Below are 15,908 nucleotides of genomic sequence, written 5' to 3' on the forward strand. Positions count from 1 at the left end.
CCCCACACGGGGTTCTGGCCTCCCTCCACGCGTGTTCTGGCCTCCCCCACACGGGGTTCTGGCCTCCCTCCACACGGGGTTCTGGCCTCCCCCCACACGGGGTTCTGGCCTCCCTCCATGTGTGTTCTGGCCTCCCCCTACACGGGGTTCTGGCCTCCCTCCACGCGTGTTCTGGCCTCCCCCCACACGGGGTTCTGGCCTTCCCCCACACGGGGTTCTGGCCTCCCTCCACACGGGGTTCTGGCCTCCCCCCACACGGGGTTCTGGCCTCCCTCCATGTGTGTTCTGGCCTCCCTCCACACGGGGTTCTGGCCTCCCCCTACACGGGGTTCTGGCCTCCCTCCACGTACATTCTGAGCGGCTATGCCCCTCAACCAGGGGCGGCTGTCACGGGAGGTGCTTCTCTGCACCCCGCCAGGGTTGAATGATCTCAGGAGCGCCTTCCTGGGCACAGGATGGACACACCCGCCCTCTGGAGGGCATGACACCAATAAAGGTGCGGGGTTCTGGGGCTTTCCCTCCTCTGCGGGACAGTGGGTGCCGAGCTGACGCAGGGTGTGCTGGGCCCCTGGTCTCACGCCCTTGGAGGCTCTGTCTGGAGGACCGACCGCACTGCTGAGTTTCCCTCTCACTGGCCACACGGTGAACTGTGACACACACACCCCCCGTCAAGACTGAGGACAGCCACCTGCGGCCACCCAGCCAGGCCAGGAGACGCCGTCACCGTGGGAGACCTCACCGCAGCAGGGAGCTGGCTTCTCCAGGACACGCGGGACTGTTCCCAGGACTGTGGACCTTGCAGCAGCTCCTCACATGCACCACGGTGCACGCCGGGTCCCCGCCCCCGCCCTGGCCAGCCTGGCCCTCCTGCAGGTTCGCTTACCAGCCTTGCCCAGGGTGCCCGGTCCTTCCGGCGGCCTGCTCGCCCTTGCCTGCCCGTGCACTCCCTCCGTGCTGCTGGGCAGTCTCAGCAGCTAAAGAGAGGCCGAAAATAACCCGGCACAAGTGCTTCCATTCCCACAACAGGTGTGTTACTAAGTTAGACCGCACACGTGTCCCCAGCTGAGGTTTGGGGGCACACGCTAGCACCCCACAGCTCCTCAGGGCTTTGCTGGGAGGGTTAGATGGGGCAGAGGCACCCTAAGGCAGCCCCTCCCGCCACCCCTTCTCCTGGCTGTGGGGGCTCCGGGACAGGCTGTCCTGGAGCTGGGATTCACCCTCATCATCATCCGTAAGTTCACACCGCGGAGAGAGCAGCCACGGTCGGGGGTCCGCCCACCAGGCACCAGCGTATGGCCAGGCCCGTCACAGAGTAACGCCTGCGGCACAGACGGCCCCGTGCGGCAGAAACAGGGCACGCTGATCGGCCGTCCTTACAGCTGGAGCAGCGCGGCGGCCACAGCTGGGCCGTGCTGCCAGGCGGGCTGGTGGCGATGGACCGAAGTCCGTCTCACAGGCTCAAGCACGGCTGCACCTACTGGGTGACCAAAACTCCAAACACCACCTGGTAAGAGCCCGTGCTCATGGAACACCTGCGTGGGCCACGCGCATGGACGGAAACATCTGCTGGTGACTCAAGTCTGCTGAGTGCCCAGCGTGTGCCCGGCCCCACCCTCTCATGGCTCCTGGAGATCACCCTTGGCACGGGGTGCCATGATTACTTCCCTTTTACAGGTGGGGAAACTGAGGCACAGGGTGGTACCTGTCCAAGGTCACCCTGGCAAGAAATCACAGCTCGCAGCTGGGACTCTGGGTAGGTGGGGTCTGCCCTAGCAATGGCTGAGCTATACGCTGGCGAGAAACTGTGCCCCATCCTTCCCCTAGACACTGGCAGTCAGCCGCAGGTGCCATGTTTTGCTGCTGGGGAAGGAAGCTCAGAGAGGCTCTGCTCCTACCTAAGGCCCTGCAGCTTGGAGCAGGAGGGTCTGTGGGACGTGGGGACGCCGGTGTCTCTGCCCTCCCACGTCCTCTTCTCCCTAAGGAGGCAGGGCCAACAGGGCAGAGGCAACACTGTGGGCGCTGAGGCCGTGGGAGGAGAGCTGTGGCCCCCCAGGGCGGCCGTGCTGGGGCAGCAGAGGGTGGGAGGCCTGTGGTTTTCGTTATTTTACTTACAGAGACAGACCATGGACCATTTTAAGCAGCCATGTAAACGGCCGTGGGGCAGCGCTGCAGGCCCGTCCTCTCGATCTGTAAGCAAAATAAGAAGAACACGCTGTCAGGAGGGGCGTGGGCAGGGGACCCCGCCCTGCGGGGGACCCGCAGCCCCGCTCTTCCTACTTCTCAGAGGGTATCAGGGATCGGGGTCTGTCGCCGCCTGGGGCCAGGCCACTCCCCTCTCCAGGCCTCAGTTTCCTTCTCTGAGAGTGGGTGATCTCTAAGGGCCATTTTTGGCAGGACTGTTCCAGAATCTACAAGAACCTTGGCTTCTCTGTCGGCAGGGGTGGGGCCCTCGTTCTCCACGCCCTCTTCCCACGCGGCGCCTACAACCCCATCATCACCATCCTCAGGGGCCTGGGCCAAAGCTGCATGTTCTAAAAGTGACCTGAGGCTCAGCTTGGAGTCTCTCAAAGCCCAGGGTCAGCGCTGAAAGGGGAAGCACTGAACAGGAAGAAAGACTCCGCCGGGCGTGGCGGCTCACGCCTCTAATCCCAACACTTCGGGAGGCCGAGGCGGGAGGATCATTTCAGCCCAGGAGTTCAAGACCAGCCTGGACAACGTAGGGAGACCCCATCTCTATTACATCAAAAAAGAAAGAAAGATTTAATCTTTCTGAGCTGAAGTTAGTGGTAAAGGCCACAGGAAGACAGGCTATAGCTCTGTAAACGCAGGCAGTGAGCTCTCTGTCATGGGGGTAATCAAGCGCAGGATAAAGCCTTAGCCCTTTGAGGGTCCACCCAGCTTTAGGGGAGCTTGGTCTGGGTCTCTGCTGCCTATCTGCCTTCCCTTCGCCCCTTGCCCCCACAGCTGCACCACGGCTTCAACTCCAAGATGAATCTGTGCTCCAAGCAGTCACAGGAAGAAAAGCTTCCGGCCTCAAGCCGCCGTTCGGGGCCAGTCTCCCATTGGCTCAGAGGCCAGTCCCCAGGGAGGCTCCGGAGCCTCCAGTCAGGGTTCTGTGGCTGAGCTATGGCCCCTCCAGGGCAGCCATCAGCCAGGGCCAGGGGCACAGCCAACCACCAGGCTATCAGGGACTTGTGTGGAGTAGGATGAACCTGAGGCTGCCTCGGGGTGCTCAGAGCCTCAGACAGGTGCTCCTGCCAACCCAGTGGGACCGAAGCATCAGCTCAGAGGAGAAAAAGCATCGCGTATCTCTTCTATAACCTTCATGCTCCTAAACGTAGCTGGGACCTCACCCCAGAAATGTGGTCCGTGGCAGGCTGAGAATGGAGGGGGCGGAAAGGACCCCCAGCCCCGGGCAGGCCAGCTGCCCTCACATCTGTTCACAGGTTTCCAGAAGCAGAGCCTGCGGCCTCCGCTGGCCCCACCCCACCCCCAGCCAGGAGCATCGGGTCACCAGATGAGCACCTTTGAAGCATGGGCTGTTGGTACATGGGGAAGAGCAGATGGGGAGACGCTTCCCTGAGGGTCCGGGGCCAGGCTCAGCTCGCAGCATTTGTCCCTGACACGGGCTCTGAGGATGTTTGTGGAGCGGGCGTTTTAGGCACTGCACCCATGGCTGCGTCTCCCGTGGTCCCCCCTGAGTGTTTCCTCCCCTAGCGAACCTCTTACAAGAAACTGCAGCCAGCTCAGCAGAGCTGGGACCGCACGCTGGGCCAGCCGCCCTCCAGGACCTGCATGATTGTGACTGCAGCATCCCGCCTGTCGGGAGGCAGGGCCAGGCAGGAATACAGGCTCCATCACATGTGGACGCCCCGCGGGTGCAGGGAGTGGGCTTGAGGCTGTTTGGCTCCCACTGAGTGCTGGGCACGTTTCTGGATGTACCTGCCTACACGCAGCACACCTGCGAGCACCCCATTGGTGGGTCACACCATTCCCCGTCAAGTCAGAAGGCTGGCTTGGAGCCAGCGTCCTATAAACAGGGGCCCTCAATCTGCTACTGGACCCGCCAGCCAATGCTCTTTCCAGAGGGAGAGAGCTGATGCCCAAAGCCCCGTGGAGGAGCAGGCCTCCCGGCCTCAGGGCAGAGCGGGGGGAGCAGGTCTGGCCCATGGCCGCCTGGTGCTCTAGGGACAGTCGTGACATAAAGGGACAGAGGAAGCAGCTCCTCCTCGCCGGTGGGGACCTGGGGCCAGCAGGACAAAAGTCTGAGGCTCCTCCCCAGAGAGGGGCTCCGTGCCTTAGCCTCCTGTCCACTGAGGCTAACAGTCTCCAGCCCTGGAGACACTAACACACGCTCCTGAGCCCCGGCCTCCAGCGGCAGAGACGCTGCCCACCCACCTGCCCAGCGACTGGCCAAGTGACTGGGAACTGACGTCTGCCTTTAAAGCCAAGGCTGCGGCGGTGACTGTGACGAGAGCTGGCTGCTCCCTCCCCATAGCGCCCCGCGGCCCACCCTCGGCGGCTCTGCGCACCAAGCCTGGCCAACCCCTTGCCCAGGGCCTGAGAGCGTTCCAAGGCCCCCACCCTGGCCCCCGTGCTCAGCCGGACTGCAGAGCCCCTGGGATCTGAGCTCCCCCGTGGGTCCTGTGCACAGGTGAGCTGCTGTGTGACCCTGGGAGAGCCCCTGGCCCCGTCCTAGCCCCACGTTCCCTCTGGATGGAGCCTGGCATCCCGGGGCCTGCCAAGCAAGGCAGAAAGCCTGAGGCACAGTGGCCGGCCCTGGTGCAAGGCCTGTGTGGACTCACCTGGCCCCACCACAGCCCCGGGAGGCCCCGAGCTGCAGATGAGGAAGCTGGGGTCCCGAGAGGCCGAGGCGTGGGCCAGGGGCTGCACAGTGGGAAGCAGGGAAGCTGGGATTTGAACTGCAAAGCTTGGGCTCTGGGCCACGCCTCATGAGCTCCTCACGCTCAGGGCTTACAGCAGGTGCTCAGCGGCTCAGGGCAGGAAGCTCAGGATTTCAAATGACACGAGGGGCTCCCCTGAAATACCTGGCCCTCGGCCATCGGCTGGGGGCTACTCACGTGTGTGTGGCGTGAAGGAGGGGGGGCGTGTGGCTCCCTGGGATGCGGCAGGTGGTGGGGGTGGCATGCTGGGGGGTGTGGACCGAGGCTGTGTCTTCACCTCCGCTGGGGAGTCCGGCATCGCTGAGGCCTTAGCCTTCCTGTCCACTGGGGCTGTGACCGAAAGAGAGAGTCGATGAAGCCGGCTAAGTGCAGAGGCCCGTGCCCGCAGCCCCACGGGTTCCCTGCCAAGGCCCCATCACGTGTCTGCAGGCCCAGGTGGGCTCCCAGCAGGAGCAGCCCGCCCCAGGTGCCCTGACAGGCGGCAGATGCCCCACCTGCAGGTGATCGGGGGGCAGAGCCAGGCTGGACAACCGGCTGGGTCAGCTCACCGCAGGTGGCCGCCAGACGGGCCGGGGCCCTCAGTGTGTGGCAGGCCTGGGAAAGCCGCGCCCCACCCCAGGCTTGAGGTTTCTGCAGAGCAGGGAGCGGGCAGTGCCCGAGGCAGCAGTGCCACGCTCCCACCTCCATGCGCACCCCAGGGGATGTTCAGCTTGGCCTCAGCCTCTCCCCCAGTTCTGATTCAGCTGCAGGTCAGGCTGGGATGCAGAATCTGCATTTCCCACATGTTCCCAGGTGGGGCTGCTGCTGCTCCGGCCCCAGAAGCCACAGTTCTAAGACTCCCTGCCACCTTCAGGTGCTAGAAGGCTCCCCTGGGAAGGGAATGCCTGCCCAGGCAGAGCCCAGCATGCGGACCATCTCAGGCGGCAGAACCTCTACTTTAACTGCCTTCCGCCCGGGTGATGGGCAGGACAGCTGAGACGGAGGAGGCGGCATTGATTTCAGGATGGTGAAGCCCGGCCTCTTCCAGTGTGGCCCGCCCGCATGTGGTGGTTCCGGGACAGTCCATGCAGCAGAACGCACAGCTGAACAGCATTCCCCGTGGCCCGAGGCTCCCAGGGCTCTGAGAAGCTTGGCCCAGGGCCAGCTGTGCGGGAGAGGGCCGGAAAATGCTGAAGGCGCTGGTGGGCTGGGACTGGTGGACACTGAACCCCCTGAGCCACCCAGAGCGCAGGACCTGTGGACACAGCTTCCGGGTTAACCCCAGGGCCTGCAGCACAGACCTCCCCCAGACACCTAGAGGCTGAGCCGGCAGCCTGACGGTGGCCGTTTTCGCAGGGGGTAGGGGCATAAGCCTCGGGATCCCCAATTCATCTAAGTCAAGGTCAGCCAGCACCAAGGCTAACTGGAAAGGCCTGGGACCCCCCGCTGAGGCTTCGGGGCCTCAGCGGCTGAGACCAACAAGGTGGGCAGTCTCTACCTGCTCTCACCTGCACGGCCCCGCACGCTCCCCCTGCTGCTCTCACCCGCACGGCCCCGCACGCTCCCGCACGCTCCCCCTGCTGCTCACACCTGTGGGGTCTCACCCATGGCCCAGGGCATGAGCAGGTGAAGCCACAGTTGGCTGGTGTCTGTCGCCTTCATTAGTGAGTTGTGGATGCTGCCCCTGCTTCTCTTGCCATTTCCCCACGCCAGGGGCCCCAGCACCATCGTCAGATGCAGAGATGCCCTGGGCGTCAGGGCCACCGGGCCTCTGTGGAAGGTGACCAATACATGGCTTTTTCGGCTACCACGTGCCAAATGCTATGCAAACCTCACAGATCCCCTTGCCATCTGCCTCTTTTACGGAGGGCAGAGAAGCTCAGAGAGGCCGAGGTCCTGCCCGACATCTCAGGGTGGCGGTGCCCGGCTGTAACCAGCGCCTGTGCAGGCAGGAGTGGAGAAGCACCCCCCCAACCCTGTACCCTGTCTGCTTGGTGTGTGGTGAACAGCGTGGCGAGGAAGCAGCAAGTAAGCAGCCACCCAGGCCTCGTGGCCCCTGCTGTCCCCTCCACACAGCTGCTGGCCTCACTCTGAGGGGTGCCTGCCCCTCCTGGCCACCCACCTGCCCGGAGGCTGACGGCTGGGAACACGTGTGGCCACAGCTGTGGGGGCCGTCAACACCTCCTGGCTACAGGGCTGGTGGCCAGTCCCTGGTGACAATGCAAGAAGGTGGGTACGTGGGGCATCCCTGTGGGGTGTAAGATGGTTGAGTGTGGTAGGGCGTCCCTGTGGGGTGCTCCCATTCTGATCAGGCTGCCCTTGGGCCAGAGAGGGTTGGGCACGCTCAGAAGGGAGCCAGCAGGGATGGGGTTGGGAGCTTCAAGTGCCAGGCTGGCTCTGGGGACACGGGTCCAGGACACTGGGGATGCCACCTGTTTGGACCTTTCATAGCCCTCCCACGGAGGCAGCTTCATTTGAGCCTTGAAAATCGATTAAAACAGAAGTGGCTGCACAGAGAGCCCCCTCCGGGGAGCTGCTGCCGGGCGCTGGGTGGGCTTGTGGGGTGGACGGACATGCCACGTTTCCTAGGGTTGAGAGGGTGGCCAGGAGCCGGGAGCTGTCAGGCGGCGGCACAAGGACTTACCACAGTCATCATCCAACAAGAGCTTACGGCCACCGCCCGCGTGCTTGTGACATGCTGGGCCCGAAGCCAGAGCGGACAGTGCCCGTCAGCGCCCGGGGCAGTCGGGATTTCGTGGGTTCCCTTTGGGCAGAACAGTGGCTGTCCCTTTACCAGGAGACCTGGATAGCGGCTCACCGCAGGACCGCAGGGAGGCTCTTCTCGGTGATTTACAGATACCGAGGACTCCTGTCACCCTCATGGACCCTGTGGTGACGCTACCAACAGCCCATTTTACAAGGAGTGATGAGGCTCAGAGAGGTGACTCCCACCGCAAGTCTGAACCTCGACCCAGAGCTGCCCCCACAGGGCCGGGCTCTGCAGGACTTCCAGGTCCCGGCTTGTCACCAATGCACGTCCTCGTTCTAGGGCTCAGGGTACTTGCAAAGAGGCAGTAGTTCTGGAATTCAAACCGGAGGCCGGACAGAGGCTGCGGGGGGCAGGAGGCCCCGTGCCTGAGGCACACGCTGGGGAGTGGCTGGTGGCCTCCCCTCCGCTCTGCGGGCCCCACCCCGGGCTGTGCAGGGCAGCCGTGCAGGTGATAGGACCTCACAGGGTTTGCTGAATCCTGTCTGAGTGTTCCTGGCTGTGTGGCCTAGGGAGAGCCTCTTCCCCTCTCTGAGCCTCACCTTCCTCCTCTGTACCTGTGGAGGAAGCTGACTGACAGGTGATGACGGGGAGGTCCCCACACCCTGCCTGGCATGCAAGGGGACCGGGCCGAGGCTCATGGAGCCAGGTGTGCCTCGGCCTGCTCCTGCGGCTGCCCCCGGCGCAGACTCCACCCAAGAAAGCAGAAGTGACAAGGACTGCAGGAAGACGAGGGTGAGTGCGGATGCTTAGAGGAACAGGGTTTGTGGTCAACGAAATGGCCTGGGGAGGAGGGACCTGGGAAGGAGAGGGGGTGGGGTGAGGGCAGCAGGGAGTCGGGGGTCTGCACAGCAGAAGCCAGGGCCGTCTCTGGGGGGCACATAGCCTCTCTCCTGCTCGAGACCCCCCAGCAGCTTCCACTGCACGTGGGGCTTCAGTCCACACCACGCCCTGACCCTGCTCTCCCCCAGGGCTCGGCCACCTCCCCTCCTTCCCTCTGGGATTCAGCTTCAACCTCACTTCCACAGGAGAGGCTGCTCCATCCCCAGAGCTCTTCCAGCCTCCCCCGTTCACTTCCCCAGGACGTCCCCTCACTCAGTGGCCCTGCCTCTTGCCGGACTTGTTTGCAGGGTCTCTGTGCTTGACTGGGTCTCCCAGGAAACAGCTCAACCCGGGCAGCCTCCCAAGGAAGTCCCCCAGGGAAAATGCCTCTTTGGGGTCCACCCCTTGGGGGCTGGAAGGGAGCAGAGAGAAAAGTGGGGGTGAGTGGGTGCAGTGGTTAGGGGCAGGGCTGCCCAGCTGCAGGACACAGGGGGTCGGGGCTCAGGGCAGGGGACCCACAGCTGCCCTGGACACCCACCTCCTTGGAGCTGGCTGGACAAGGAGGCACGGTGGGTCCACCCCACAGCCGCAGAGGGAGGCCGAGTCCTGCTGGCCGGGCTTCCTCGGACAAGCCACAGCCTGGCCGCCATTTCCTCGCGTCTGGGCCGGTGCAGCATGGTCCCTCACCAAAGCGATGGAGGGGAAGCCATGCTCTGTGGGGGCCCAGCACTCCCTGCGATCACTTGAAATGGTGGCTGTTATCCTTCTCCATCCCTGCACACCCAAGCAGTGTGGGGAGCCCCCGCTGGTCCGCGGCCCCACCAAGGCCACTGCAGCCTCCTCTCCAGGTGAAGGCACCACTAGACGGGCCCAGCCTCGTCCTTCCAGGGCGCCTGGCTTCCTGCCCCACTCCCCGCTGAGGCCCTGCATCTCGGACAAGGGCCATTTCCGCTCCCCAGGCCTACTTTGAGGCTCGGAGGCCCCGTGGGCTGCTGGCCCGTGGCTGTGAACCACGGAGGAAGAGGCCTGGCCCATCTCCCCGTCCCGGGCACAGGACCGCTCACTGGCCCTGTTCCCGCCTCCATCTGCAAGACGGCCCGTCCAGACACGGAGAACGCATCATCAAACCACTTGGAGAAATAACTGCCGGCACACAGGGCCCCTGGTGCTACACAGCAGACCCGTGTCCTGGCACGGTGGTCCCCAGTAACCCCGGGGCTCAGCAGCGCCAGGAAAGGGACAGCCTCTGTGTCAAGGGGTTTGTGTCTCAGGGCAGAAGAGTGAAGTGGCAGGGAGGGCTGACGTCATGGAGGGCTGATGTCGTCATGGAGGAACCCTGCTTCCCAGGCCTGTTCCCAGCATCCTCTGCTCACTGCCCTGTGAGGCAGGAGCCGTAACTACGTCCGCTTTCTAGATGGGGAAACTGAAGCCCAGGGAGGGCAAGGGACTTATTCTGGGACTCAGAGCCCGGAAGCACCAGAGTGTGCGCCTGGAGCCCCCCTCGGCCGCCCAAGGGCCGCACACGGCAGCCACCGGGAGGTGAACCGGCCGACACCAGCCAGCCTGGACCTGACTTGGCAGCACGGGGCCATGTGGCCCTGCGGGTGTCACAGGGGCCAAAGGGACTCTGCCTCGCACTCGAGGCTGGGGTGGGTGGCCTCGTTGCCGTAAGGGATGTGGGGTTGCGCCCGGGGTTGGCTGGGCTCTGAGGCGTGATCGTAAGGACGGTCGTTCCAACCCTGAGGGGGCTTCTTTCCAGAGCTCAAAGTACCCATGAAACAGAAATGAGGCCTCCAGCATCCCTGAGCCCCACGTCAGCTGCAAGGGGACCCCGGTCCCCAAGGACACCCCCATTTATTTATTTATTTATTTTTTTTTGAGACGGAGTTTCGCTCTTGTTACCCAGGCTGGAGTGCAATGGTGCGATCTCGGCTCACTGCAACCTCCGCCTCCTGGGTTCAGGCAATTCTCCTGCCTCAGCCTCCTGAGTAGCTGGGATTACAGGCACGCACCACCATGCCCAGCTAATGTTTTGTATTTTTAGTAGAGACGGGGTTTCACCATGTTGACCAGGATGGTCTCGATCTCTTGACCTCGTGATCCACCCGCCTCGGCCTCCCAAAGTGCTGGGATTACAGGCTTGAGCCACCGCACCCGGCCTTACCCCCATTTATTTTCAAACAGTCCCCAAGGCCCAGCTCCACCCATGCAGAAACCAGTTGTGGCAAAGCGAGGGTCCAGCGCTGCCTGTGCAGAAGGAGCCTGGAATTTGGGGAGGGGTCCTGTGGCCTGGCTGCCCCACACAAGGGGGTCCCTGGGGCACCTGCTGTCCCACCCTGGCCATCCTCCCACGTGCTGCACATGTGTCCTAACAGCACTGTGGTCCTCTTGCTGGGGCGGGCGGGGTCACTCTGGGTGTTGGCCCCTGCCCTGTGGTCCTGGCTCAGAGGCAGGTGGGCAGGTGGTGCAGAGTCTGGTGAGAAGGGCCCCGACACCTGGAGGGGAAGGGTCTCACACAGAGGACCAAGCCCATCCTCATGGACTCTTCCGTGGCCCCGACGGAGAGACTATGCTTTTCCATCTTAAGAGTGGGGAAACCGAGGCACAGATAGGCCAAGGATGGGGAGAGCCAGGTGTGGATCCAGGTGGCCTGGCCCAGCCACCCCTTCCCCACCAGCCACAGAGGGCACCTGCAGCATGGGAGGTACGGCTGCCCTCCTGGCTTCCCCGCCTCTATGGCTTGGGCCTCTGCCAAGTGTCCTCTCTCCCTGCCCGTGGCTGATGGCGGCCTCTTCTAATTGTCTGTCCCCCCACCCCAGAACCCTCCGTGGCTCAGGTACTGGCTCCGGGCTCAAGGTGTCCCTCTCTGGGCACAGCTGAGTCGTGGGTGCCCTGGTGTTGGGTTTCCCTGTATGCGGCTTCCCCCAAAGGGTCTGGGCATGCAGGAACCAGTCAAAGATGTCTAAAGGAAGAGGCGCCGGCTCCTCCCCAGCCCTGGCTGCAGCCTCACCTGCCTCCCAAGCTCCCACCCATCAAGAAAATTCCCAGACCTGCTGGGCACGACGGCTCATGCATGTAATCCCAGCACTTTGGAGGCCAAAGGGGGCAGATCACCTGAGGTCAGGCATTTGAGACCAGCCTGGGCAACATGGTGAAACCCCATCTCCACTGAAAATGCAAAAGCTAACTGAAGTGATGGTGTGTGTCTGCAATCTCAGCTACTCAGAAGGATGAGGCCCAAGAATTGCTTTAGCCTGGGAGGTGGAGGTTGCAGTGAGCTGAATTCTTACCACTGCACTCCAGCCTGGACAACCAAGAGAGACTCTATAAAAGAAAATTCCCAGACCCTGGAGGCCACTCCCTGGGGCCCATGGGAGGAGAGGCCATGTCTTTCCCAGATGGCACATCCAGTTCCCAGCGAAATGTCACTAGCCAGCCGGCAGAGGAAGCCGCTTTCCAGGCCTGGAGGAGTGGCTGGGAAAGAATACGGAATGTGCCGGGACCAGCCACTCATCCATCACTTTCCCTGTCTGCCCGGGGCGCCCAGCCCGCCCTGCCCAGCTGGGAAACGGCCACAGGCCAGGGCTCCCAGCCGGGGGATTCCAGAACCCTCCATGGGAGGGGAACTCATGGCTTCCTGGCCTTCCCCATCTCACGCCCTCCTCAGCTCTGGAGCCACAGGCTCTGCTTCTGCCGCAGCCTCCTCTGACTGTCACGCAGGACACTGGGCAGGTAACACAGGTGACTGCCTTGAGGCCTTTGCACGGGCAGTGCACCCACAGCAATGACGTCCCTCTGTGTGCCTTGCCTGACCTGAGCGTTTGTGCAGATCACCTCATTTCGTGTCTCCGCAGGTCTAGGAGGCTGTCAGGTGGAGAAACTGAGGCTAGGGCCCAGGCCGCCTGGCTCTGGAGCCCACTCTCTCCGTGAGTTTGGGACATGCTCCCGTGGGCAGGGGGGTCGTCTCTGGCCTTGCCGGAGCTGACCGCAGGCACGCAGGGGAGGAGGGGGCGCAGCCCGCAACGGGTCCCGAGGGCTCCAGGCCTCTCCTCCGGTCAGCCCAGCCGACCCTCATCCAGGATACCCCAAAGCCCAGCCTCAGAGGCGCAGCAAGGCCTCTCGCAAAGCCTTTCCTGGAGCTATGGTGCAGGCCGGGCTCCCGGCACTCAGGATGGGCCCTGCATCCACAACAGTGCTGTGCCTCAGTTGGACCTTCCGTAAAAGTGCAGAATGGGGGGCTGAGCTCAGGCTCTGAATGCTGCAGCCTGGGTGGGCGGCCTCAGTATCCACATCTGTGTGACAGGGACGAGAAATGACATGAATGCACGTGGGACAGTCACTGGCCATTCTGGGTGACCCCAGTGGTGGCTGGGACGAAGGACGCCACTGCCTTACACAGCTGCTCATTTTCCTTCCGAATTTGCAGGCCATCTGGGAAAGGCATGGATAAGCAGAGAGGAGACCCCGAGGGTCACTCACGCACGCCACCCTCCCACTCCTCACGGCCCCGGAGATTGGTGACCTTGAACCCACACTGCCCCGAGGGGTGAGGTCACCTTAGGTCTCTGGCCACGGCTGTGCGGTGAGTGAGGGGCAGAGCCAGGAATGGAGCCCGAGTCTCCGAATTCCACCCTCTACTTGGCCGGGCAGCCATCCCGTGCAGTGAGCCCAGGCCAAGGTAAACCGGACACTTGCTTTCAGGGAGCCAGAGGGGCCAGCCACCCTCCCAGACACACTTCCCAAGAGCAGTACACGGCAGCTTCCCGGCCCCTTGGCCAGCACCAGAGCAGCATGGCCCTTCTTCGCTTGGTGCCTGGCTGCCCCTCCGGCCTCATCGCCCGGCTCCCTGCACCCCCTGGGCTGGGCCTTGGCCACTGGCTGCCCCTGCCCCAGGGCCTCTGCAGGGAAAGTGCATCCCCGTCGTCCCCGAAAGTCGGCCTCTCATCTTACGCTTTGCCCCAGGCCCGGCCTCCAGTGAGGCTGCAGCCCCGAAGCCCTTTGCCCCGGCTCCCCTCCTGGCGCTGTCTCTCCCCGCAGCTCTGCAGGCCAGCCCACCTGTCTTGCGCCTCTTTCTCTCTTGTGACGCTCCAGGTGAGCTCCAGGAGGGCTGGGCTTTTCTGCCTCATCAGCCACAGCCGGCAGCAGTGCCTGCCACACCCCACACCGCAGGCGCTCAGCAAACACCTGCTGCGTGGAGACCGAGAAAGCCCGGAGAGGCACAGCCCACTGAGGACCGACAGGCCTGGGCAGGGGTGGCACCCTCCCACCTCCGGAAGAGCTGTGGGGTGAGCTGCAGATGGCGTGAGCAGTGCAGGTGCCCCCCACGGCAGGGTCTCTGCGCCGGCTCTCCGGAGCCCCCAAGGGGCAGGTGAAACAGGAGAACCTGGTGTTGACTGGGAAGGGCCCTGAGAAGGTCTTTGACCAGCGCCAGACCTGGGGCTCCCAGGCCAAGACGAAGGCAAAGTGAAGGGACATGGGGCTCCTTTGGGGCAGACCCCAGGACAGCAGGTGCCCCCCACCCCCGCCTCCAGGGCTGTGCCAAGTGTGGGATGTGGGGTGGGTGAGGCAGCCGGAGAGCCTCAGGGGCTGCCCTGCAGCTGCCGCACATCTGGCTTGTCCCGGCCTCCCTGCCTGGAGAGTAGGCAGCTGTATCAACAGGGGGGCTGCACCTTCTCCCCATCGGTCTGGGAAGGCCCTCCTGCCCCCTCAAGGGACGAGGAACCAAGTCCCATTTCTCTCCCTGACCCTTCCTGGTCCTCATGGGCCTGGCCCAGGGCAGACCCTTACTCTGGCCCCACAAACTCACCCCTGCTGCCTTTCCCACCATGGACAGGAATGAGGGACCCTGACCCCAGGGGCTGCGGGCGATGACTATGGAGGTCACGGGTTGCCATGGCAACAGAGCAAGGCTGGGTGGCTGGAAAGTCAGTTAGCATCCCGCTACGGCCGACTGTGTGAACTCGGGATGGGGGTTGCCCCCAAACCTATATGAGTCTCTGGCTCCCCTCGGGTAAGATGGGGCACCTCTCTGGGTGGAGTGACTTGAGACAGTGAAGAAAAAGCCTTTTGCAAACTCAAAAGCCTGCTGTGACCCTCCCATGGGGACAGCATCTCTCGAGAGTCAGAGGACTGGGGCAGGGAGGAACAGAAACCTCAGGCTTTCCCTCCCTGTGGGAACGCAGCTGGCTTTTCTCCTAATCTGGCCTCAGTTTTCTCAACTGTAAAATGGGAATGAGGATGGAATTCACCCCACAGGATTGTGGAGGGACGAGGTGCGGGAGCTCATGAAGAGCATCTAGAACAGAACGCCTCGAGGCCCACGACACAGCCTCCTGGGGACGGGCATGTGACGAGGGGGCAGAGAGGAGGCCCTGTCCTCAGCACATGTGCGCCCGGGTTTTTAAACTCCTGTTTGCTGACAGCTGGTCTGCACTGAAGCTCAGGTTCTGAAATCAATCTTTCATTTCAATCCCAGCTGACTGACCAAGCCATGCGGTGTGAGAGGCCCGACTCGCAGGTGGGAAACTGAGGCACAGAGCTGTGACGCCGCTTGCCCCAGTCACCCAGGTGTCATGCTTCGGGCCATCTGTCCAGCTGCAGCGGCCGCGTGGAGCTGGCTGATGTGGGGCTCGTCCTTGGCACTGTGCCCAGGGCCAGCCCACGGGTGACCATGAGCAGCAGTGTTGGGTAAAGGAACCAACCAGAAAGCCTCTGGGGAACACTGAAGACCCTTCCCCCCCGCAGCTGTGTGGGGGAAGCTCTGTCACTCAGAGTTGGCTGGCAGGGCCCAGGCTGCCATCACCACCACAAACAGGTGCCCCGGGCATCCTTTCAGTGAGGGAAGGAGGCGGAGGTCCCCTGTGTCACAGACGTGCTGCTAAACTGTATCACACAAAAATCTCACCGAAACGCCCCTCTGGGCACAGCCCAAGGCTCTCCATTTGATGGGAGCCCACAGGCCGCCTCTGCCTGCAGGCTGGGCCCACCCGCACCTTCTGCACCACGACATGGCCCCAGGCAGAACTGGCCTTGCCTCCCCCCTCCCCAAGGAGAGAAGGGAACCTCCTTCATGGGTTACTGAGGACCAAGGAGCCCTTCAGGACAGCTGTGCCCTGCAAGTGAACCTGGCTCACCACAGAGATGCAGAAGACGCACAGCGTGTGCTGCGTTACCGGGGCCCCACGGGAAGGCGGGCTGGGGGTCTCTCCGCCAGTCCTGGCCAGTCACGCCGGCTGCACCGCCATCCCTCCTGCCAGCCTCAGGGCCTTGGCACCAGCTGGAATACTTTCCCTGGCTCTGTATGTCCGTCTCCTCATTGTTCAGGCCTGGCGCAAATGTCCTGACTAAGGGAAGCCTTCCCTGACCCGGCTCAAGGGGTCCCTGCCCCCGGCGCCCTCCGCCACGTCCCGACCACCCGGCTCAAGGCGTCCCTGCCC

At 63.3% G+C, this 15,908-nt stretch overlaps 1 protein-coding gene across 1 annotated transcript in view; it reads right to left on the reverse strand.

Annotated features, from left to right (window-relative positions):
• The window catches only part of CBFA2T3 (CBFA2/RUNX1 partner transcriptional co-repressor 3), a 94,127-nt gene that overhangs the window by 25,640 nt on the left and 52,579 nt on the right, over positions 1-15,908 (reverse strand). Inside the window, exons 2-3 of the mRNA XM_032283899.1 lie at positions 5,082-5,234; positions 2,113-2,187 (exon numbers count right to left, since the gene is read on the reverse strand). Coding sequence (XP_032139790.1) covers positions 2,113-2,187; positions 5,082-5,234 — 228 coding nt within the window. The remainder of the gene's footprint in view (positions 1-2,112; positions 2,188-5,081; positions 5,235-15,908) is intronic.

Source organism: Sapajus apella, unplaced genomic scaffold (assembly GCF_009761245.1).
Source record: "Sapajus apella isolate SASKATOON/1434 unplaced genomic scaffold, GSC_monkey_1.0 scaffold15, whole genome shotgun sequence".
NCBI classification, from domain to species: Eukaryota; Metazoa; Chordata; class Mammalia; order Primates; family Cebidae; genus Sapajus; species Sapajus apella.